Here is a 26,328-nt window from a genome sequence, read left to right on the forward strand (position 1 = left end):
GAATCTACTGCTAAGGCCGTAGCTGAACAACCAAAGTCCCAAGATTTTCTTGCCAAGGTAAATTTAGATAATAGAATTGCTTTAGATTAGTTATTGGCTGAACATGTGCCATAGCAAATGTCTCCTGCTGCGCCCTGATCAATATCTCTACTATTGTAGCAAATACAGAAAATTAACAAACAAGCCACTTGGTTAAACAGGTACATCCTTTGATTTATTTGATACTAGCTAGTTTGGTTCACTGGGGCCCTGGCCAAGGAGTACACTTCAGTCTCTCGATATTATCCTCCTAATAGTTATCACTGTAGTCTCTGTGGTGTGCTATATTCTCTCAACGGTCTTAAATGCATGTTCACAGCCATCAGCAGTACATTAGCTGGTCTTACTGTGCTTGGAGAAACAGGAACGAGATGAACAATGAGATGAACAGCAAAACAATTCTTCCATGGACATGACATCATAACCTACTATGAGTTTCACAATGAGACAAGAGAAACTTAACTCTGATGGTGACAAAGAGTGGCATTAATACTAATTTTTGGTCAACTTTTCACATATGAGAGGATGACCAAAAGGAGGAAATTGTTAAATTGTTTTAAAAGGAGACCGTTAGACTGAGGTGGCTCTAATGCCACGGCAGCTTACATAAGCAAACCAAAATCTATGCCTATAAACACCTCAAGGTTACAAATCAAAATGCTAAGGATAATCAATCACAAACAGCTAACTAGGCTTTATGCTACAGACAATAAATAATTGCTTTTCTTTGCTTCTGCCTTTTCTCTATAAAAGTCTCTCCCTGAGCTACTCTTGGTGGAGTGCTCCTAACCACTTGTAGCTTGGCACTGCCTGATTGGAATCAATTTTTGTTCAAATAAACTCTTAAAAAAGTCTCCTAGATAAAAATGCAGAAGTCTTTATGGTATGTCCTATTTGTGTGAAAAAGGAAACGTAATATATACATACATAGGTGTATATATATATATATATATATATATATATATATATGCATAGTTTACCCTAGAGGTTTCCTGGGAAATTTAAAAATTGTCACCTCTGAGAAAGAGGACTGGGAGTCATGGGAAAGAGGGTGATACTTTTAAACTTCACACACTCTTATATTATTTGAATTTTAACCATGTGCATTTTCAATTAAAATAACTATAAAATAAAGGAATATGCACAAAAAATGGAAAACGATGAAGAATCCAGATTCTACCTCTACCATTTGTTAGCTATGTGGCTTTGGACACGTCACTTAAATTTCACAAATTTATTTTGATATTGTGATTTGAACACAGACTATTACTCACATAAGATTTAATAAAATTAATGATGGTTGTTCATGGTCAATCTGGGAAATCACAACGCACAAAAAGAATTTTATCTTTTGTGAAATATAGTGAAAATGTAGGTTCTGGGGGAAATCATTCTCTATAATTTGGTAACATCTTGGGAGAGACGTGCTGCCCTTGTGCAAACTATACAGTGACATGAAAAGGGTGCACACAGAACCTAGGCCTGTTTCTGTTTAGTGCACAGCTCTGTCTAGAGGTCCAGCCATTGCTAGCAATCTGACCTAAGGGTGAAAATGGAATGAATGTGCCTCTCTCTCGTTTAGACGCTGGGATGAGTGGCAGCAGGACCAGAGTCCCAGGTGGTCTTTCTTTACCTGCTGCCCCTGCCATGTGCTCATCCATGCTGAGCAGGAGCTCCCAGGCAGCTGGCTGGATGTCTCCATACATCTCCTCCGTCAGAATTGGTGCTGCCTTGATTAGCAGAGATAAGGGAGCAGGCGACAGGCTCATCACCTGGAAAAAGATGGAAATGATGTCGTAAAATCTTTGAAGACACTGATTGCTGTACTCCTCTAGAGTGTTAAGTGTCACTTCCCCTCTCTCTGCTTTCCTTAAATGACCATAAAATACGTTCTAAAGTGGGAGCGTATTTATTGGCATGATGTATAATAAGCTTTACACCCTATTAGTTGATGTATAATTACCCCCAAATCATATTAATTTTATAATACTTTCACCACAAAAATTAATTTGCAACCACCTAGGGAATAAACTGTAGAATAAGTATAGCTCTGTGAGAAAGAAGGACTCCAGCCAATATATCTTTGTGTTTAAAGTCCTGGTGGACTTTCATAGCATCTTATCTTCCTTCCTGTTAGAAGCTGATTTCCACTGGAAACTGTGATCAGCCTCTAATTTATAAAGGAGTCCCATTCAGAAAGTTAGTTTTCTAAGCCAGTGAACTTGGATGGCATTTTCCCTTCAAAACATTATACATTGTGGTTATTGCTCCAGGTTAGCCAACAAAACCCCATTTAATCCATTATTTCAAATAATTTTGGTGATAAATGTAGGTTTGGGGCAAGTCTAGGTCTTTAACCATCATTTAAAACACTTTCTAGAAAAACATGAAACTTTTTTTTTCTCTTCCCCTGGGAAATGTATTATGATTTAGAGTTTAGGTTGTAATAACAATATAACTGTGCCAAGCACTGGATAAGTAGCTAAATATACTATCTTTTTTAATCCATGCAATAATTCTTTGAGATGGGTCTAGTGTTAAAATCCCCATTTTAGAGATTAGGCAACTAAAACTGAGAAAAATTAAGTTAACTTGCCCAAGGTCCCAGAGCCAGAGCAGCAGGTATAGGATTTGAAATCCGACTGTCTCATTCCAAGACCTATGAGCGTCGCTACCACACATTGGTGGGAAGCTGGCTCCATTAGAGTGGAGAGAGTGGGAAGAGGCATGGTTCTAGCCAAGCCCCCCAAGCCTTGTCTCTATGGAAGTTGGCTGTCCAGCAAGAAGGGATTTTTCCTTGCATGCTTGGTAGCATTCTTGCTCACCAAATTAGAGGGGCCTCTATGCCAACACTGTACCAGTTGGCATTGTATGTCCCAAACATTAGTAAACAAGATATCTGGAGTTCCCTCCTTATTACTGCTCCATGAACATTTCTGATCTATGCATCAATACCTGTAGTCTGATGTATTTCAGCATTCCAGAGTCCTTTTTCCCCTCTAGGTTGGCATCTGAAACTCTCTTTTTCAGCGAAGGTGTCCTCAGGCATGATTTATCTGAGCACTGGAAACAACATAAGATAGGTGACAAAGAGTGTTGTGTTCTCTCAAAACCCAACAGTGCTGTTTTCCTCCAAATTCTCCAAACAACCAACTAGTTCTAATGCAACAGATGATTTCAGTAAGGACTTTTTATGGGCCTGCACTTTCTGAAAGTGATAAAAGCAGTTAATTTTGTAATGAAAAGGTAGCTTAGGGGTATTTAGCAACAAACTCCTCTTTTACCACTGAGGAGACCAGGACCCAGAGAGGTGGAGTAGCTTGACCAAATTGCAAAACTGGTTATTAGTAGAATAAGGAAAGGACAGGATCTCCTGATTTCCATTTCAGGGCTAATTATATTCCACCAAGCTGTTAAAAATACAAATCTTTTTAAATATTGCCAGTTAAAAGCCACTCTCTCTAATAATCCCTTTAAAGGGTTGGATGTTACAAGTTGATTATTTGGAAGAGAAAATGTTTTACAGAGGAGTGTTAGGAAGTGAAAGATAAAAGACTCATCAACGAAGTACGAGTTCATAGCATCCATCATCCAGGTAGTGTTTTTTTGTTTGTTTGTTTGTTTAAAAACCCATACTTGTCTATTGGAGGCAGCAGCTCTTCTTTTAAATTGTCCCCTCAACCGGGGTCCAGAATAAGCCTGACATCTGCATACACACGGAGGAGACATTTTCTTCCCCTGACTCTCTAAGTGCCAAGGAATGGAGTGGACAGAGCAGCTGGGAGAATGATTGCTCCAGTGGTGGCAGGCCCTTGTTTATTTATCCTGAGTCCTGATGCCTCCATTTTTGCACTCCAGGCTGTGCAAACAGGGAATCCATCCCTTTGCACAGTATAAATGCTCATTTGTTTTTCCAGTGACATGTCAATGAAACACTCTCTCCCTCAGTGCCAAGGGAAAACAACTGAACTCCTTAAGAATTTCTGAACAGAGCTTCACAGTGTTATAGATGGAGATATTTTGAAAGAAAAAGCAAATCTAAAAAGTACATGCATGTTCCAAGAAAGTCTTTCAAAACTCTGACAAAAAGACCCAAGACAATGCATCTGTTATGTGACCAGTATGGAATGAACTCTTAAACGAATCTACTTGGAAACAAATGAATCAGAGCTCTTGCTGTGTTTTCTAAAGATTTAAAAAAAAAAAGTGGAGGCACATACTTGGGAACACATATCATTTGGGGAGAGAAATCCTGCTTGGGAATAAATATCATCTGGGGAGAGAAATCCTGCAATGCTTTATTTCCCCCCTGTGAATGTAAAAGCAAAATATAGCATAAATATCATGCTTATTTTATATAATTTGAAAACTTCTAAAATCATATATGGCAATCATTTTCCATATAAATATAGGGATGTATCTGACTTTGTAAAAAAATCAAGGTATTTAAAAAGTGGCATCTTTCTGCTTTTATTCTATTTATAAAAAAATGTAAATTGCAGAAACCTGGAAAATACAAAAAAACTATGAAGAAGAAAATAAAAATCCTTATAATCCTCAACTCAGTGATGGCCATTATTTGGCTCCTTTCAGCCCTTTGTCCCCCTAGGCATCTTAGCAAAGCTATGACGATGCTATATATGTGGTACACAGTTTTAAACATTTCATTTCACTGTGATTTTATGATGAATATTCCCCAGGTTGTTAGAGTTATTTTAAAATTGATTTTTAAATTTTGAAAATATTTTATTGCTTTCTCCTTTGGCTGGACACTTTATCTTTTCAGGGTTACCTTTGAACAATACTTTTGATTAATTTATAGGAATTTTAAGCAAGCAGATACAGAAAAATACTCAGAGGAAAAAGGACAAACATTTATGTCTGTTTCTCACACTCTGTGAAATGTAGGCTTCTGTTTAATCCTATCTGCTGGGGACAGAAGGTATAAGTCAAGCTTCTCAAATATCAAATATTTAATATCCTGGCATGCTTCTTTAAGAAGCCTGGTGTGTTCTGCTGGCTTCAAGATATTAGGATGTTTGTTTTAGTGGAAAGGGAAGGGAATTGGAAAGGCTTTTACACTAGGGTGATGGGCTAGGAACTCTTCTTGAGTGACTTGTTCAGGCCTGAAAACAGGTATTAAAGATGGGTACACGTGTGATGGGCACTTGGGTACCCTATGTGAGGTCCCTAAAGTCCTCTACTGGTGTGACCCTGACTCAGACTAACAACATTATCATCAGTTGCTTTTTGCTTTGGTAACGTGGTGTAAAACTTGGCTAGAAGAGAGTAAGAAAATGGATGGAGTAGGAGGCTGGTTCTGAAGGCATTTATAACCATATTATATAATTATAACCATTAGTGGTTCCTGAAGAGTTAGAAATTTCACTGGACTGTGAGATGTAGGCGGTGGTTGGAAACACACATCAATCAGGGACTGCAAAGAAAACCAAAACTAGTAACCCAAGACTGAAGGACAGAATTTATCACTAATAGAGGATGTCATTCATTGTTGAGTCGATCTACCAGAGGAAGCTATGGTCAGTGGGAGGACATTATACAGTCCCAAGAGCTGGCAGGGATACTGGGACATGCTTGCTATGGGATGGTGTAGAACTTCAGATAAAATCTGTAGTGCAAAACCTATCCTTTAACTGTCCAGGGAATTATCACTTGCGGTGTTTGGATCAGAAAGAGGAGGGGTTGGTCCCATCAAATTCCTGTCCTAGGGAATCAGGGGACCGAGTCTGATTCATTTAGTGATGGTTACTGGGGCTGAGAAATGATGATGCAACCTTGAGACTTCAGTCTAAGTACAAGATGAATAAAGCAGGGGTTGCTGGTCAGGGGACAGAGATGAGTCAGCAGACAGAGATGATGCAGAAAGAAGCAGAGATGAGACACTGTCCACCCTCAGATGGACAGCTGCTTTGGATCTCATTCCTTTGAGGCTTGACTGTGTTTCCCACCTGTCCTTGGTTTCATGAGATTCTGCTATATCCTTTGAAGAAACTCTAATTATTTGAACAAATTTCAATGGGTTTCTATTACAACAAAATATTATTGACAACGGAGGCATAATACATAATTAGTTTAAGTAAAATTTTTACTTATTCATTTAATAATTCAAGTATGTTTATTAAGAAATAACCATTTGCCAGGAACAGGGCTAACTTCTGAGGATATGCTGAGGAGCAAAACCCCCATGATACACCCTTCTGGAGAGTGTATCTTACCAGGAGAGACAGCTAGCAAACAAATGAAAATTCAAGATAAGTAGAAAAGGAGAATACATGTCATAAATGATGATAACACTGTGGAAATAATGAGGTATTTAACATTAGGGAAAATTGGAGTCAGCCTACTGGGTTCTTTGGGAAAGGGATTGCCTCATGTTTCTGGAAAGAAACATGCCAATAGAAGTATAGTATTTCCCCAGAGGTAACCCAGACCCTTTGTGTCTCATACATCTTTGATATAGGAGTTATGTATATCATAGTGAAGAGTAATTCTGACCCATGAAATCAAGACCTAGGGCTTGGTCTTGGCCTCACAGCTGTGTTTTCCATAGCTTTAGAAAAATATGAGTCCTGCAGGAGATCAGGTGGCCTCTTGCCATTTACACTGGCTTCACAAAATTTATGGACACTATGTCCTTTCTTTTTTGGGGTACATATAACCTTTTAGTTACCTCCCCTTTTTGGCTGAAAGGAAAAAATGTTTTATCCACCCATTTCCATCAGCAAGCACTAATTGCACATTACTATGTTTAGAACATAGCATTAGACAAGGTAGAGATATACAGGAAAATTCAAAGAATTCTTTGGTGAATTCACCTTTTGGTGAAGGTGATATATATAATGATAGCTTATCTAAACCTCTCAAATTTGGAAGTGCACTAAAACAGTCTAACAGAATGTACAGGGAGTCTCTGAGCACTGAAATGTAGATTAGCAGATTGATCAGAGTTAGAAGGGTTACAAAATGTACTAGCTGCCACAAATATATTCTGCCATAAAAACCAATTAAAAAGGAAACACGAATGAAATACCAATTGCTCATAAGTCTCGATTTTAATCAGAATCACTGCTTTTATTCTTGATTTATTGCCTACTCTGTTTTCATTTGGGCTCTGAAAATGTGGGCATTGTTCATTTATGTGACAGATTCGGAACAGGCAAATGGAAACATCATGAGAGAATAAAAAAGAAGCTTGAACAGGAGGCTGGCATTTTGGAAATAAAATGTTTATCACAGAAGACTCAATACATCTTTTCAGCTCTCCACCTGCATGACTAATTTAAGTGTGTTAGGGTTAGGGAACACTTATACTCTTGCTTTACTTTCCCTTTCAAAAATGTAAGCAACATGTAAGGTTGGTAACCTTTTCTGCTGCTTCAGGCCAGTGTCCTGGACGGGCCAGAGGTGAAAGGCACTCATGAAACATCATAGAACTCTATAGCCCACTCACTCACTCAATATTATAGTCTCTCTGCCATAGTGAGGTACTCTGTTAGGTATCACACAGGATGCAAAATGTGTAAGACTGCCTCAGTTCTCAAGAAGCTTTATAATTAAGTGAGAAGAGAAATAGGGATGTAAGTAGCCCCACTTTGCAGGCAGAGCAATCTTAAAAACCTCTCGGTGCTTGTCACTATTCACAGGATAAAGACTAAAATCCTTCCCAAGGCCTCAGAGGCTCAACCTGGTCTGCTCTCTACCTGCTTGTGCAGCCTCATCAGGCACCATGGTCCTCCATGCTCCAGCCATCATCCTTGGTTCAAAGTCTTATTCATAAGATCTCTCAGCACAGAGTGCTTCTCCTTCACTGTGCTTATCGTTGTTGCAATTGTACATCAACTTGGGATGTTTGTTTGATTAATTTCTGTCTCTAGACTAGACTGTGTGCATCTTACAAGGGTAGGGCCATATCTCTTTGGCCATTACTATACCCAACACAGTATGGACTCAGCATGGTCCAGAATCTCTTTAAAATGTGCTGAATAGACCCATGGATGGATGGATCAATGAATGAATGAATAATTGAATGAAGGATGTGAAAAGCACAAGTAAACCATCATTGTAGTTTAGAGGAAGAAGGAATAGACAATGTCATTAATCATCCACCTGCAGTATGCCCAGTGGTAAATGCTAGGGAGATCAGAAAAGAAGGAGGCAGCACTTGAGCTGGATCTTGAAGGATGTTTAGGTTCAGCCACATGTAGATTACAGGTGAAGATACAGCTGGAGCAAAGGTATGGAAGTAAGAAATCTCAGCGTGTGTATGGTGAACAATGAACATTAGTTGGCGTATTTTTATAATTTTCAACATATATGGTTTTCTTCTAAAGCTAAGGGAGTTTTTATATGAAGGAGAACTTACCTAAATAAAAATAGGTTTTCTTTGTATGAAGTGTCATTTATGTTTGAGATACATGTGTGTACATACATGTATCTCAAACATAAATGCATGTCTATGTACATGAATACACAAACAAACATATATACATATATCTCAAACATAAATGTATCTCAAACATAAATGTATACATGTATCTCAAACATAAATGCATGTCTGTGTACATGCATACACATACAAACATATATACACATACATATTTTTCTGTTTATGTCATCATTTAGCAGTTCATGTAGTTTCCCCACCTGATTTCCCCTCAGAATTTGTATAGTTTGAATACCGGTAGATGCAATAGAGTCTAGTTGAAAAAGCCCTGACTTTGAAATTCCATGTTTATAAATTAAAGTCTAGCTGTTTTAGATGTGAACTGTGGACAATCCCATCTTTCTGAACCTCAACATTTTCATCTGTAAAATGTGATGGAGAGTATCTCCTGCACAAGATTTTCAAGAATCAAAAGGTACTTTGTCAGTGATGTATACCTACCTTATACGCTCATACATATGCTTTGAAGAAAATACTAAAAGGTCATTTTCCAGAAGGCAAATTAGCACACTTATGATATGCATGAGATACATATTTTTTTTCTTTAGGAGCTCTTGTATTAGCCAAAATTTCTTCCATATACCCATATTGCTTTCAAAATTTTAAAAATCATAATTAAATAAATCCCTTTTGTGAGTGCTAAAGCATTACAGATTGATATACAACTCAACTGTGCATTTTTTGTTATTGTTTATATTCTCTAGCTTGATTTGTATTTTATTGCCATCCTCCCACCCCACCAAACCTGGTTCACAAACTCTTTAGTATCAACAGAAATAACCTCTACTCCTGCTTAATTATTTTTTATTTCTCCAAGAATATCTGGCCTCATATTGTGCCAACAGCAGGTGCACAATGAATGCTCATCGAAATGAATAGGGATTATATAAAAATCTCTTGGCAGATCCACTTGTGAGAAGCAGCTGCAGGGGCGGCCAGCAGCATGCAGTAGAGCATCTTGGCCATCACGCCTGTTCAGGGGCAGATGGGTAACTCAGGGCTTCCCTGGCAGAAGCACGGCAGCCCTGGTTACTGTCTTCATCTTCTGCCAGTTCAGCTGTTCAGTTTTCAGGAAAGTGCAGCTGAATGCTTAGAAAATGTAATAGTTTCTTGAAGAAGTTTCCTTTAGTCTGATTTGACTCTATTATTATCAGTGAACAGTTGGGCCATTTATTGCTTATTTCTTAAGCTATAACTGTATCAGTCTCCTATTACTGCTGTAACAAATCACTAAAACCTTCCTGGCAAAAATATAACACAAATTTATTATCTTAACCGTTCTCTAGGTCAGAAGTCTAAAATGAATTGGCAGGGCTGGGTTCCTTCTGGAGGCTCTAGGGAATCATCCATTTCCTTGCCCTTTCCAGTTTCCAGAGGCCGCCTGGACTCACTACCTTGCATCATTCTGACCTCTGCTTCTGTCATCACATCTCCATCTCTACCTCTGACTACGTTCAGCCCACTTGGCTAATCCAGGATAATCTCCCCATTATAAGATACTTAATTTACTCACATAGGCAAAATCCCTTTTGCCAGGTGAGGTAGCATATTCAACAGGTTCCAGGGATTAGAAATCGGACACCTTTGGGGGGACATTATTCTTCCTACCACAGCAACCTACTTATTACCAGTGCCCCTTTGAGTTCATATTTATTTGTAGAAATAAGCCTGGGAAAAGAGTTGAGCCCATGTTTGCTCATGGACATGAAGAAAAGCACTTGTCTTTTATTTATTTATTTTTTTTGGCACTTGTCTTTTTTGTACCCATCTTCTAATTTTGCTCGAAATCACACAGATCTGTAGCCTGGTTTATGCAACTGCAGTGGGCTGAAGTTTGCATTTCCAGAGAAAAGGTTGTTAGGACATCACTTTCCCTATCATTGGTATATTATCATGTGATCATTCGCTCACCTCTTTCTGCTTCTTGCCCCGGAGAGCCACGTTGCTGACGCTGCTGCTCTCTCGGAGGGAGTCCACGGAGTCTCCGTAGAGCAGCTTAATGGCCCTGACGAGCCGGGCACAGGAGCGGCTGTGGTGCAGGTAGCAGTGAGGGTGGCAGTAGTCAACGTGGGTGCAGATGAAGCTTTGCTGATTGCACAGCAAGATCATGACCTGGAACACAGACATCACTGAAGCTCAACCAGGCAACCAGGGTACAGACCAACTGTGAACGACGATGTGGGGTGGAAGATGAAAAGTGAGAATGTCAACTTTCTTTAATGGGTCTTAAAATCACAATAATTCCACAGAGAATAATAATTCCCACAAGAGAACAAAGAGTTACAAGCCTTTATGTACGTGGCTTCTTTTGCTCCCTGGATTCACACTTGATAGAAAGTTCTTTTTGAAATAATACAAGGTTAAGTGCTCTTCAAAAGTTGAAACAATTATCGGGGAGCATCTGATTCCCAAATATTTTCAAATGAAGATTCTGAAATTAAAATGTATTATTTTTTCAGCTCTTATGTTGTAGAAGGAGCCAGGAGAAGAGCAGAAACTACTGAGAAGCTCCATCCCAAAGGATTTGGCTGGCCTTTGACAGCTGTGGGATGTCTTTAACTCCAGCCCACGTACATGGAACATGAAAACATTTCTGCATCTTCCACCCTGGCCTCTAACCTTCAACTGGGCCTTGAAACCCAGTGTAGCACTTCATTTCCCTCTCTACAAACTAATTTGTTTTCAGCTTTTGGGCTATTCTAGCTCTTCACTTGTGGCTTGATCTGGCTCAAATCTTCATATCTTCTAGACTTCTCAAGTAGTATTACAGAAAAGAACTCAGTTGATTTAAATGATATGGTTATTTTAAGAAAAGAAATGAAGGGCCTTGAGATGATAACTTCTTAAGTTGCCTTCCTAAAAAGGCAGTAGCATTCCTAGAGCTGCAAGTTTAGTCAAATCTGCACAGAGTAATCTTCTGAATGATTCTATCCTTCATGAAACTAGTTCCCACCCCAACACCTAAACTGTGCGAGACCATGTGCCACATTGAATGGAGAACATAAAGTAAGTCTACACAGATAAGACCAATCGAACCTCTAGAAAGGGCTGCCATGCATTTCCTTAGGAATGAGAGGTCCTGCTTAATCTGAGACAAATGTAAATAACAGTAACAATGCACCCCTCTCAAACTCAGCTAACAATACCTCATACTCTTCAAAGTTTTTTTTTAAAAAAATAGGTGTTGTCTGAACAGAATATCCAGATCTCTCTCAAGATTCATTGAAGATCCCTGATATATGAGTCAGGGCACAAAGAAGAACTGTAAACCTTCCCTTGTTATTCTTGAATCTGGCCAAAAAATGGTTCTTTGACTAATAAAACTGATAAACTTCTAGCAAGACTGATCAAAGAAAGAAAAGATAAAACCTACCAATATCAGAAATGATAAAGGCACATTACTGTAGATCTCACGAAATTTAAGATGATCTTAAGAAAATATTATAGAGCGTCTCCCCACAACTAGGGCATCTGCCGCCCACTGGTGGGGGACCCTGACGTCCAAGGAGACAGGAGGAACCCCCAAGTGAACTGGTAGGATGTGGGGGGACGGGGGGGGAGGAGAAGTGGAGGCCAGACAGGATAGGCATCCCTGAGGCCAGGGAGATCAGGAGAGGCAGAAGGGAGGGTCCCTCCAGGAGGAGGGGAGAGGAGAGGAAGGTGACTGCTCCACCCACTTGGGCCTGGGGAACCTGCTGAGCTCCCAGGCCAGTCCTCTGCCCTTCAAGGCCCCCTCCAGGCCACGTGGGTGCTTGGGGGCATAGGAGGGAGGCTGGGGAGATCAGGAGAGGCAGGTGGGAGGGGCCCTCCAGGAGGAGAGGGAGAGGAGTGGAGGGCGTTCACCCCAGGCACTCGAGCCCAGAAAGCCTGCTGGGCTCCCAGGTGAGGTCCCCTACCCTCTGAGACCGGGGTAGGGGCATGCCCAGCCCCTTCTCTTCCTTGAGCCTAAGCACCACCCCCCACAGCTCCCAGGGCCTTTTCCAGCCCTGTGGGTCCTAAGCATAGCCCCTGCCCCCGACCCAAACCTCACCCTTACTTAGGCACCGCCCTCCACAGCCAAGGCCTTTTCCCCTTTTTTTCTTTTTTCTTTTCTTTTTTGTTTTTCTCTTTTCCCTCCTCCTCTTTCTTACTCTTGTGGTACTGTTGTACCTTCTGGTTGTTGATTCATCTATATTTTTATTTTTATATTCTTTCTAACATATCTGTTAGTTTCCTAGTATAATTTTATTTTTTACTTTGTAATTGTTTTTTGTTTGTTTGTTTTGCCATCCCACATGGCTTGTGGGATCTTGGTTCAGAAGCTGGGGGTTGGGCCAAAGCTCCTGCTGTGGGAGCTCTGAGTCTGAACCACTGGACTAACAGAGAACCTCAGACCCCAGGGAATATTCATTGCAGTGAGGTCTCACGGAGGCCCTCATCTCAGCACCAAGACCCAGCTCTACCCAACAGCCTACAAACTCCAGTGCTGGAAGCCTCAGGCCAAACAACCAGTAAGACAGGAACACAATCCCACTCACTAAAAAAAAAAAAGAAACGGCAAAAAAATATGTCACAGATGAAGGAGCAATGTAAAAACCTGCAAGACCAAGTAAATGAAGAGGAAATAGGTAACCTACCTGAAAAAGAATTCAGAGTAATGATTGTAAAGATGATCCAGAATCTCGGAAAGAGAAGGGAAGCACACATAGAGAAAATACAAGTGTTTAACAAAGATCTAGAAGAACTAAAGAACAAACAAACAGAGATGGACAGCACAATAACTGAAATGAAAAATACACTAGAAGGAATCAATAACAGAATAAGTGAGGCAGAAGAACGAATAAGTGAGCTGGAAGACAAAGGGTGGAAATAACCACCAAGGAGCACAATAAAGAAAAAAGAATGAAAAGAATTGAAGACAACCTCAGAGACCTCTGGGATAACACTAAACACACCAACATTCGAATTACAGGGGTCCCTGAAGAAGAAGAGAAAAAGAAAGCGTCTGAGAAAATATGTGAAGAGATTAGAGTTGAAAACTTCCCTATCATGGGAAAGGAAATAGTCACCCAAGTCCAGGAAGCACATGGAGTCCTGTACAGGATAAACCCTAGGAAAAACACACGAAGACACATAGTAATCAAACTAACAAAAACTAAATTGAAACAAAAAATATTAAAAGCAGCAAGGGAAAAACAAATATAACATATAAAGGAAACCCCATAAGGCTATCAACTGATTTTTCAGCAGAAACTCTGCAGGCCAGAAGGGAGTGGCAGGATATACTTAAAGTGATGAAAGAAAAATACCTACAACCAAGATTACTCTACCAAGCAAGGATCTCATTCAGATTTTATGAAGAAATCAAAAGCTTTTCAGACAAGCAAAACCTAAGAGAATTCAGCACCACCAAACCAGCTTTACAACAAATGCTAAAGAAACTTCTCCAGGTGGGAAACACAAGAGATGAAAAAGACCCACAGAAACAAACCCAAAACAATTAAGAAAAGGGTAATAGGAACATACATGTTGATAATAACCTTGAATGTAAATGGATTAAAGGCCCCAACCAAAAGACACAGACTGGCTGAATGGATAAAAAACAATATCTAGATATATGCTGTCTACAAGAGATTCACTTCAGACCTAGGGACATATACAAACTGAAAGTGAAGGGATGGAAAAAGATATTCCATGCAAATGGAAATGAAAAGAAAGCTGGAGGAGCAATACTTGTATCAGATAAAGTAGACTTTAAAATAAAGACTACTACAAGAGACAAAGAAGGACACTATGTAACGATCAAAGGATTAATCCAAGAAGAAGATATAACAATTATAAATGTTTATGCACCCAGCATATGAGCACCTCAATACATAAGGCAAATGCTAACAACCATGAAAGGAGAAACTGACAGTAACACAAAAATAGTGGGGATTTTAACACGCCACTTACATGAATGGACAGATCATCAAAACAGAAAATAAATAAGGAAATACAATCTATAAATGACACAATAGATCAGATAGATTTAATTGATTTACAGAACATTCCACCGAAAAGAGGCAGAATACAATTTCTGCTCAAGTGTACATGGAATATTCTCCCAGATAGATCACATCTTGGGTCACAAATCAAGCCTTGGAAAATTTAAGAAAATTGAAATCATGTCAAGCATCTTTTTGGACCACAACGCTATGATATTGGAAATCAATTACAGGAAAAAAAAACTGTACAAAACACAAATACAGGAGGCTAAACAGTGAACTACTAAATAACCAAGAGATCAGTGAAGAAATCAAAGAAGAAATTAAAAAACACATAGAAACAAATGACAATGAAAACACGATGATCCAAAATCTATGGGATGAAGCAAAGGCTGTTTTAATAGGGAGGTTTATAGCAATTCAATCTCACCTTAAGAAACAAGGAAAATCTCAAATAAAAAATCTAATCCTACACTTAAAAAAACTAGAGAAAGAAGAACAAAAAACCCCAAAGTCAGTAGAAGGAAAGAAAGCATAAATACCAGAGCAGAAATAAGTGAAACAGAAACAAAGAAAACAATAGCAAAGGTCAATAAAACTAAAAGCTGGTTCTTTGAGAAGATAAACAAAATTGATAAACTCTTAGCCAGACTCATCAAGAAAAAAAGGGAGAGGATGCAAATCAATAAAATTAGAAATGAAAAAGGAGAAATCACAACTGACACCACAGAAATACAAAGGATTATAAGAGACTACTACAAATAACTATGTGAAAATAAAATGGAAAACCACAAAGAAATGGACAAATTCTTGGAAAGGTACAATTTTCCCAGACTGAACCAGGAAGAATTAGAAAATATAAACACACCTATCACAGTAATGAAATTGAAACTGCAATTAAAAATCTTCCAACAAACAAAAGTCCAGGACCAGATGGCTTCACAGGCGAATTCTATCAAACATTAACAGAAGAACTAACACCTATCTTTCTCAAACTCTTCCAAAAAATTGCAGAGAGAGAAACATTCCCAAATTCATTCTACAAAGGCACCATCACGCTGATACAAAAACCAGAAAAAGATATCACAGAAAAAGGAAATTATAGACCAATATCACTGATGAACATAGATGCAAAAATCCTGAACAAAATACTAGCTAACAGAATCCAGCAACACATTAAAAGGATCATACACCATGATCTAATGGGATTTTTCCCAGGGATACAAGGATTCTTCAAATATGCAAATCAATCAATGTGATACACCACATTAACTAATTAAGGAATTAAAACCATATGATCATCTCAACAGATGCAGAAAAAGCTTTTGACAAAATTCAACACTTATTTATGATAAAAACTCTCCAGAAAATGGGCATAGAGGGAACCTACCTCAACATAATAAAGGCCATATACGACAAACCCACAGCAAGCAGCATCATCAATTGTGAAAAACTGAAAGCATTTCCACTAAGTTCAGGAACAAGACAAGGATGTCCACTCTCGCCACTCTTATTCAAAATAGTTTTGGAAGTCCTAGCCATGGCAATCAGAGAAGAAAAAGAAATAAAGGAATACAAATTGAAAAAGAAGAAGTAAAACTGTCACTGTTTGCAGATGACATGATACTATACACAGAAAATACTAAAGATGCCACTAGAAAACTACTAGAACTAATCAATTAATTTGGTAAGGTTGCAGGATACAAAATTAATGCACAGAAATATCTGGCATTCTTATACACCACCAACAAAAGATCAGAAAGAGAAATTAAGGAAACAATCCCATTCACCATTGTAACAAAAAGAATAAAATACCTAGGAATAAACCTGCCTAAGGAGGCAAAAGACTTATACTCAGAAAACTGTAAGACACTGATGAAAGAAATCAAAGATGACATAAACAGATAGAGAAACGTACCATGTTCTTGTATTGGAAGAACCAGTATTGTGAAAATGACTATACTACCCAAAGCAATCTACAGATTCAAGGCAATACCTATCAAACTACCAATGGCATTCTTCACAGAAATAGAACAAAAAATTTTACAATTCGTGTGGAAACACAAAAGATCCCGAATAGCCAAAGTAACCTTGAGAAAGAAAAATGGAGTCGGAAGAATCAGGCTCCCTGACTTCAAACTATACCACAAAGCTACAGTAATCAAGACAGTATGGTACTGGCACAAAAACAGAAATATAGATCAATGGTACAGGATAGAATGCCCAGAGATAAACCCACACATATATGGTCATCTAATTTACGACAAGGGAGGCAAGAACATACTGTGGAGAAAGGACAGCCTCTTCAATAAGTGGTGCTGGGAAAACTGGACAGCTACATGTAAAAGAATGAAATTAGAACACTAACACCAAACACAAAAATAAACTCAAAATGGATTAAAGACCTAAATGTAAGACCAGACACTATCAAACTCTTAGAGGAAAAACACTCTTTGACATAAATCACAGCAAGATCTTTTTAGACCCACCTCCTAGAGTAACGGAAATAAAAACAAAAATAAAGAAATGGGACTTAATTAAACTTAAAAGATTTTGCACAGCAAAGGAAACCCTAAAACATGACAAAAAGACAACCCTCAGAATGGGAGAAAATATTTGCAAACGAAAGAACAAAGGATTAATCTCCAAAATATACAAACAGCTCATGGAACTCAATATCAAAAAAGCAAACAATCCAATTAAAAAATGGGCAGAAGAGCTAAATAGACATTTCACCAAGGAAGATATACAGATGGGCTAGAAGTACATGAAAAGATGCTCAACATCACTGATCATTAGAGAAATGCAAATCAAAACTACAATGAGGTATCACCTCACAGTGGTCAGAATGGCTATTATGAAAAAATCCAGAAACAATAAACACTGGAAAGGATGTGGTGAAAAGGGAACCCTCCTGCACTGTTGGGAGGAATGTAAATTGATACAACCACTATGGAAAACAGTATGGAAGTTCCTTAAAAAACTAAAAATAGAACTACCATATGACCCAGCAATCCCACTACTGGGCATATACCCTGAGAAAACCATAATTCAAAAAGAGACATCTATCCCAATGTTCATTGCAGCACTATTTACAGTAGCCAGGACATGGAAGCAACCTAAGTTGCGCGGTCTGGGAAGATCCCACATGCCGCAGAGCGGCTACGCCCGTGAGCCATGGCCGCTGAGCCTGCGCGTCCGGAGCCTGTGCTCCACAACGGGAGAGGCCACAACAGTGAGAGGCCCGCATACCGCCAAAAAAAAAAAAAAAAAGATTCAGGCACCTCAGTGTTCATAGCAGCACTATTTACAATAGCTAAGACATGGGAACAACCTAAATGTCCACTGACAGATGAACGGATAAAGATGTGGTATATATATATATATACACATACATACATACATACATATATATATACACACAATGGAATATTGCTCAGCCATAAAAAGAATGAAATAATGCCACTTGCAGCAACATAGATGGGCCTCAAGATTTTCATACTAAGTGAAGTAAGCCAGACAGAAAAAGACAAATACCACATGATATCACTTATATGTGGAATCTAAAACATGACACAAATGAACTTATCTACGAAACAGAAACAGACTCACAGACATAGAGAACAGACTTGTCATTGCCAAAGAATAGGGGATGTGGGGGAGGGATGGACTGGGAGTTTGGGATTAACAGATGCAAACTATTATAAATAGAATAGATAAACAACAAGGTTCTACTGTATAGCACAGGGAACTATAGTCAATATCCTGTGATAAACCATGATGAAAAAGAATATGAAAAAGAAAATATATGTATATATGTATGACTGAATTACTGCTGTAGAGTAGAAATTAACACAACATTGTAAATCAGCTATACTTCAATAAATTAAAAAAAGAGAATATTATAAACATCTTTTTGTTAATAAATGTGAATATTTGGATTAAATTAACAAATTCCTAGGAAAAAAAATCGATTTGCCCAATCTGCTCCCTGGAGAAATCTTAATTATATTATATAAATTAAATCTGTAATTAATAACTTTACTACAAAGAAATTTTTAGATCTAGAAGGTTCTACCAGTGACCCCTCCTAAATATTTAAAGAATAAATAACTCTGGTCTTACACAAACACTTCCAGAGGGTTAACAGTACACAAAACTAAAAAGCATTATTGAATAAAATTGAAGAGATCCTAAATGAATGATGGAACACAAATTAATGGAGGATAGACCATTTTATACATTAGAAGACTTATTAAAGATTTTAATTCCTCAGTTTTAATGATCTTTGTATTCAAAGTAAGGCTGCTGTGGAAGCTTTCTTATGGAAATTAACAAGGTGATTCTAATAGAAATGAATATAGCCAAGAATAGAACAGGCCACCCTGCAGAAGAACAAAGCTGGAGGATTTACACTTATGTGAAAAAAAGAAATCAGACACAATAGAGTACCCAGCATATGTCACCAATTATATGCATTTCAAAAACAGACAAAATAAGTTTTGGTTTTAGAAGTTAGAATGGCAGTGGCCAATAGGGGAGAGTAGTGGCTGGTCGAGGGCCCGGGTAGGGCTTCTAAGGTACTGCTAATGTTCTTCTTGAACTGGTGGTGGTTACATAGATGTGTCCATTTTGTGAAAATTTATTGAGCAGTACACAAAGATTTTGTATGCTTTTTAATATGTAGGTTGGACTTCACTAAAAAGTTTACTTTAAATATAGCTGCCTCAGAGATTCTCAAAATCAGCCAGTTCTGGAGATTAACCAGTTCCAAGGGCATAGCACTGTAAACACTGAGCGTGAGGTACCAGCCAGCCCTTTATCTAACCCTACCAGGAAGTCAGATTAAAATCAGAGGAGATGGACACATTCCATATCTAAGATCAATAATAGTGCTGGCCTCTTCAATAAGTGGTGCTGGGAAAACTGGACAGCTACATGTAAAAGAATGAAATTAGAACACTCCCTAACACCATACACAAAAATAAACTCAAAATGGATTAAAGACCTAAATGTAAGGCCAGACACTATCAAACTCTTAGAGGAAAAGATAGGCAGAATACTCTATGACATAAATCACAGCAAGATCCTTTTTGACCCACCTCCTAGAGAAATGGAAATAAAAACAAAAATAAACAAATGGGACCTCATGAAACTTAAAAGCTTTTGCACAGTAAAGGAAACCATAAATAAGACAAAAAGACAACCCTCAGAATGGGAGAAAATATTTGCTAATGAAGCAACTGACAAAGGATTAAGCTCCAAAACTTACAGGCAGCTCATGCAGCTCAATATCAAAAAACCAAACAACCCAATCCAAAAATGGGCAGAAGACCTAAATAGACATTTCTCCAAAGAAAATATACAGATTGCCAACAAACATATGAAAGGATGCTCAACATCACTAATCATTAGAGAAATGCGAATCAAAACTACAATGAGGTATCACCTCACACCAGTCAGAATGGCCATCATCAAAAAATCTAGAAACAATAAATGTTGGAGACGGTGTGGAGAAAAGGGAACCCTCTTGCACTGTTGGTGGGAATGTAAATTGATACAACCAGTATAGAGAACAATATGGAGCTTCCTTAAAAAACTAAAAATAGAACTACCATAGGACCCAGCAATGCCACCATGGGGCATATATCCTGAGAAAACCATAATTCCAAAAGAGTCATGTACGACAGTGTTCATTGCAGCTCTATTTACAATAACCAGGACATGGAAGCATCCTAAGTGTCCATCAACAGATGAATGGATAAAGAAGATGTGGCACATATATACAATGGAATAGTACTCAGCCATAAAAAGAAATGAAATTGAGTTATTTGTAGTGAGGTGGATGGACCTGGAGTCTATCATACAGAGTGAAGTAAGTCAGAAAGAGAAAAACAAATACCATATGTTAACACATATATATAGAATCTAAAAAAAAAAAAAGTTCTGAAGAACCTAAGGGCAGGATAGGAATAAATATGCAGACGTAGAGAATGGACTTGAGGTCACAGGGTGGGGGGAAGTGTAAACTGGTATGAAGTGAGAGAGTGGCATGGACATATATACACTACCAAATGTAACATAGATAGCTAGTCGGAAGCAGCCGCATAGCACAGGGAGATCAGCTCGGTGCTTTGTGACCATCTAGAGGGGTGGGATAGGGAAGGTGGGAGGGAAATGCAAGAGGGAGGAGGTATGGGGATATATGCATATGTATAGCTGATTTGCTTTGTTATAAAGCAGAAACTAACACATCATTGTAAAGCGATCATACTCCAATAAAGATGTTAAAAAATGATAATAATAATAGTGCTGGCAGTACCCTGCCAACTGTGGATCTCACAGTTGGCAGGGTACTGTGTGAGCATGTGGATCATGCTTCCCGACCTTTCTTTTCCTTTCTTTACACCCAGGTCAAACCTTGAACTGTAATCTGTGCTTGGGATTCCCTCCTGCCTGTGCCCTCTGGAGAGCCCTTTGAGGTGTGACCTTCATCATCTTAGAATCTCCGTGTCCTAGTTTACAATTTGATCTAATACAGACTCAAGACTGACACCATGACCTTGCTCTCAGCATTTGTGGTGACCTGTATAAAACTATCGTGACGCCTTGCCTTGTGTCACTGTCTCTCTTGACCACCAACCTGGCCTGATCCCTCAGGGTTTTTTTCCCTGACTTATATTGACTCACAAGCCAACTATAACAAAGCACCCTTGGTCTTAGATAAGCTTCAAATATAATCCAGCAGAAGACCAATCTTAGTGAGTATCCAGAGGTCCAGCTGAAATAAAAGCCTATAATGTTTTTAATAGGCCAAAATGATGGATGTTTTTAGTACAGTCTTTCATCCTACCTCCACAGATCTTCCCCAATGCCAAAAGAAATTGATCTCAGCGCTCTTTCTGAGATTCCTACTTACATGAAGCCATGACATGTTCCTGTGGTAATTTTCCTCCGTGCTGGCTGTACTCATTCCCTCTGGCTCAATGCTGGGCTCACTTGCACTCCAAGGACTCCCTTCTTCAAAAGAAAAATACCAAGAAAGGTTATATTGTTCTGTCTCCCTGGAGAGCATGTTGCTATGGTATAGTGGTCCATGCTTTTGAATCCTAGGGCAGACTACCATGGCCAATGGGTTACAGGGCATAGCATCGGCTTTAGTGGAGTAATATTAATAGGAGCTGTTCCCTTCACCACCAGCTGAACTGGCAATTACAAAGACATTTATGATCTCTGTTATGGTGGCTTCCATTTTGAGATATGGGAGCAGAGAAAAAGAACAGAGTCGAGTCCTTGAATTGCTGAGATGAGCAAGTTATTGGTTGAGTGTGCCCAAATCCATTCCAGACTGCCCAGACCTCGCAGGTGTAGTTAAGTAGGGACACCAACCAACCTGCAGTGGCCACAAAGGGTGCTGCTACCTCCACTGCTGCTGTGACTACAGCTAGTGCTACTACTCTTAACACCACCTGGCTTTGCTATCAGAGCTATTTCAAAGATGGGTGGTGCCTTGGAAAGACTAAGGGAATTTGGAAGTAACTGTGCCCAACTGTGGACAACCCTTTGTCCAAACTCGTCTCTGTAGGAAACTGTGAAGGAGACATGTCACAGGAATTCTCTACTTAGTATACTAGATAACAAAGCTTTGTCCTCAAATCTACAAGCTTTTCTGGGTATTTTCTATGACAAAACTATGCTTCTAGCTTGGATAGTTTGACTTAACTGGCTAGGCTACGTTGATCAATTTAAATAATTAATTCAAATAATATTTTCCCCAAAACTAACTGATGATACTCTTACAGCTCAGGCCTGTACCAAAGATGTCGTAAGGTTTTTTCTATTGTCTCCTTAAAAAAATAAGCTGAATCTTAACTAACGCATAAATTAGCTATTTTCAAAGGCAAGGGTGGGTAGGTGTAGAAACATTTTCTATTTTAAACTCTCCTTGATTAAATATACTCAGCTTCTGTTTCAGCAGGCTAGATTGATAATTTATCCACATTTCCTGACTGACTTCTGAAACAACTTACTTAGAAAGAAGAGTTTTACACTTTGGTTTTCATACAGCGACTGAAAGGCAAAGAATATGCACTTCAATTTTTAACCTAACATTTAAATTCTAGGCAGCTGGTGAGTCCTATCGGCAAGCCTGCTTAATCTTTTTCTTGTCTACTAAGATGATGATGAGAGCCCATAGGACTAACACATTTTGGGATTCAGAGTCTCTTTGGGTCCTATAGTGACAATCTACAGCTCTGATTGTATATAAAGCTTATTCTTAGGAGTTTAACATACTTTACTATCATCCCTAATTTATCTTTAGAGCATCCTTTCACAGTAGGCAAGGAGTACACAGAATTATTCTCACTGGGTAGCTGGGGAAAACAAATCCCTGAGAAGTTAAGTGACTTGCTGAAGGTCACTAACTGTTAGATGTAGACAATCTTTCCTTTCTGAAATTTTGGTTGTTTTTACTGGGAAATAGAGACTTGACTTTACAGAAGACTTTAAGCCAGCTATTCCCAAGGGAATATCTACATTTTGCTTTAAAGGTCTTGACCAGAAGAATAAAGGCACAAAGATCTAGATTTCAAAAAACTGTCCTTGTCATTAAAATGTTTTCTTTCCCTACTGTAGACTCCATATGCTCCCTGCTCAAGCTGTGGTCCTTGAACCAGTAGCATCAACTTTACCAGGAAGCTTGTTAAAAGCGTAGAATCTCAGGCTCCCATCCCAGAGATGCTGAATCAGGATCTGCGTTTTAACAAGCTCCCAGCTGACCCTGTGCACAATAAGGCGGGAGCAGCCCTGCTCTGGAGGGCAACATAGCTTATGGACTAAACGAGTACTCTAACCTATGACTCTGCCCTCCATCTACTGATGTATCAGAAAATGGACTTAAGCTGTTTGGGGATTCGGTCTCTGTCTTCCTACCCCCCACGTCCCTGCACAGCCCACTCCTCTATGTTACCTAGGTCAGTGACAGTGTCCCTGCTCTGGGACAGCTGCAGCTTCTCAGCCTCAGACTCTGAGTCCTGCCGTGATAACTTGCTGCTCTTTAAGCTGCCGACCCGGCGAATGCTGGACAAGGAACCCCCCTTCTTCACCTGGAAACTGCGGGTTCCTTTAATCTGGAGCAGGCGGGAACCTCCTATCCTGATCTTCCTGCTGGGAACTGTATTAAAAGAATAAAATAGGGCTTTTTCCCCCTTAGTTCTCCCCAGCCAGCGTTAGAGCCAAGCTCTCCCCAACTTGTCCCTGAACAGCCTCCTCTCTGCTGGCCGGCATGAGCAGCATGTCTGGACAAGGAGCTTCTCCCAAGCCCCAAGTCAGGCGGCTTTGTTAGGTGGGCAGGAGGCTGGGTCCACCACGAAGGGCTGGTGCAGCTTCTTTCTTGGACACACAGCTCATCAGTGCTGGGAACAACCTGCTCTCTCTTTGGCCCAGAATTCACAAGCATGAGCGCGCCCTCGCCACGGAGTCCTCCGGGACCGTTAGTACGTTCACACAGCATCATTGCTTGATTCAGCAGAACCACCAACCATTTGTTTTTGTTTTTCTTTTGAAATGGGACTGACAGACTTATGTGAGTTAGGGAAACCCCTTCATGGAAAATCCCTTCATTTGGGAATACCTCATTAAGAAATAAAAACAAGAGGCGCTTCTCTCTCCAACAGTCAGCAGTGGGTTCCACTCAGCTCCTCAGCAAAGTCACTAAAAGATGTTTGCAGTGGGGTGCTTTGGGTGAACGTGAGTGTGAAATGGTTCCATTTTCAATGCACCTAATGATTTCATAGCATCCTCCTCTCAGTCAAAAGGTTGGGTGAGATATGAGTCCAAAAGTTGCAACACCCTGAATCAACCTTACAGTCTACGTGAACCAAGAAGAACATGCATTACTCCTCTTTAGTGTTCTGGAAGAAACAGTCATCAGTGAGGAAAATAAAAGGGTAAAAGAAACACGTTCAACTTGAAACCTACATTTTAACCAAAAGCATCCGTATTTCCCATAGTCATATCCACACCTTCTTTTTCTTTTGAGGACTTGGTGTTGTCACACATTGATATGGTAAGGGTGATTTTGAAAGTGTTTAGGGCTTCAAGTGATTATCAGGAAGGGGCTGTTTTTGTAAGGTTTCCTTCTTAAGACATGAACAAGATTTCTTACTAATTATTTAAGGCACAGCTATTAATATTTTAGTGCCAATCAGGAAGATTGCATTTTAGTCTCAAGTTTCTCACTCACAGGAGAGTTAGCCTGTGATAGAACTCATACTGCTCCATAAAATGTTAATTAGTGCCATATAAAGGAGCCTAGATTCCTGTTGAATAATGTGAAATGTTTAATCTCTGATTTACTCGTATGACTGAGAAAGACTAAAATTATCACCACTCAGCTGGCAAAGGCTTCATGGAGCTCCGTGAACACATCTGGATAGAATTTCACATCTAGACAGAAATTCTCACAGCACAGTTGAATACATCCCACAAAGACCATAATGCTCTATTTTAGTTATAGCACAAAACTCATCCACTGTATTTTTCAGTGTTATTTTTAGGTATAATTGAGACTTTATGACTTATCTGAAATGCATTTGAAACTGAATATACTTATCATTTTTAATTACTATTAATACAATTTATGTCAAAAGAGATTGGGAAGTAGAGAAAAAGATTAAAGAAATAATTTAAAATTTTTTACAGAGGCACACTTTGGCATTCTTTGCCTGATTTCATGATATTTTTCAGCCTACAAGTACAGCAAAATAACCCCAGATTAATATGACATGAAAAAAAAAATAATTTTGAGAAGCTGTTCTATCACCAAAGATAATTGGAGACATTTTATAGCACTGAAAAAAATAATGTTCAGAATTATGGCATTGGTTACAAAGGACATAATATAGTTAGAATTCAGATTTGGTAAAGTACATGAAAGACATCAGTCGAGATTCTACACCACTGAAGTTTAGTCTTTATCTCCATGACAACGAGAACTAGTATGAAAGCAAAACAAATTCATCTGAATTAGATAAAACATCTCTTTTCCCTTTTCTTTTACACCGCATATCTCCATCAGCAAGTCCTGCTGATTCAACACTTCAGAATAGCGTAGGATTTTGAAAGCCCTGTCACCTATTCCCTAGACTAATATAACTACCAAACTGCTTGCTCTTACCCCCACTCTAACAGCTTGACTCATCTTTTAAATACATAAATCATAAATATAAATATTATATCGCTTTTCTGGTCAAAACCTGACAACAACTCTCAGACACATTTAAATAGAATTAAATTTCTAACCATATCTACAGACCCTATTTATTTGTCCTTTGCCTGACCCTCTCTCCTACCGCTCTTCCCCCGACTCATTCTGTTGCAACCTTGTTGTCCTTTTTGCCCTTCTTCACATGCTCCAAGTTCATTCCTGCATCGGAGCCTTGTTCTCACTGTTGTCTCTGTTTGGAAGACTCTTCTCTCAGCCCTTCACATGACTGGATCCTTAACATCACACAAGTCTCAGCTCAATGTCACTTAGGACTACAATCCTTCCACTTCAGGTCGCTACCAATTCTCTGACCCTAACTTGTTTTCTTCATACTACTTATCTCTACTTGAAAGTCCAGAATTTAATGTTATTCACTATTAAGTTATTAACTATTAGCTAATATAAACTAAAATACATGTGGGAAATTTTCCCTGTTCATTGCTGTATTCTAGGAACCTGTAATAGCGCCTGGTATACAACAGGTGCTCAGTATATGACTGTTGAGTGATCACACGTCTCGGTGTCTGTATTCTGGAATGCCAGTCTTAGTTTGTATCTGGAATATGGATAAAATGATCTGACAGATCTTG

General features: G+C 39.0%; 1 protein-coding gene across 3 annotated transcripts in view; it reads right to left on the reverse strand.

The window, feature by feature from the left end:
• Positions 1 to 26,328, reverse strand: part of UNC80 (unc-80 homolog, NALCN channel complex subunit) — a 238,509-nt gene that overhangs the window by 84,580 nt on the left and 127,601 nt on the right. For 2 of the 3 annotated variants that reach the window (XM_060151311.1, XM_060151310.1), the window contains exons 27-30: positions 21,389 to 21,489; positions 10,415 to 10,615; positions 2,995 to 3,102; positions 1,673 to 1,811 (exon numbers count right to left, since the gene is read on the reverse strand). In XM_060151311.1, the coding sequence (XP_060007294.1) occupies positions 1,673 to 1,811; positions 2,995 to 3,102; positions 10,415 to 10,615; positions 21,389 to 21,489 (549 nt within the window). Of the gene's footprint in view, positions 1 to 1,672; positions 1,812 to 2,994; positions 3,103 to 10,414; positions 10,616 to 21,388; positions 21,490 to 23,440; positions 23,645 to 26,328 lie in introns of all 3 variants that reach the window. The other variant, XM_060151309.1, reaches the window with a different exon arrangement.

The sequence above is a fragment of the Lagenorhynchus albirostris genome, chromosome 6, assembly GCF_949774975.1.
Source record: "Lagenorhynchus albirostris chromosome 6, mLagAlb1.1, whole genome shotgun sequence".
In the NCBI taxonomy this organism is placed as follows: Eukaryota; Metazoa; Chordata; class Mammalia; order Artiodactyla; family Delphinidae; genus Lagenorhynchus; species Lagenorhynchus albirostris.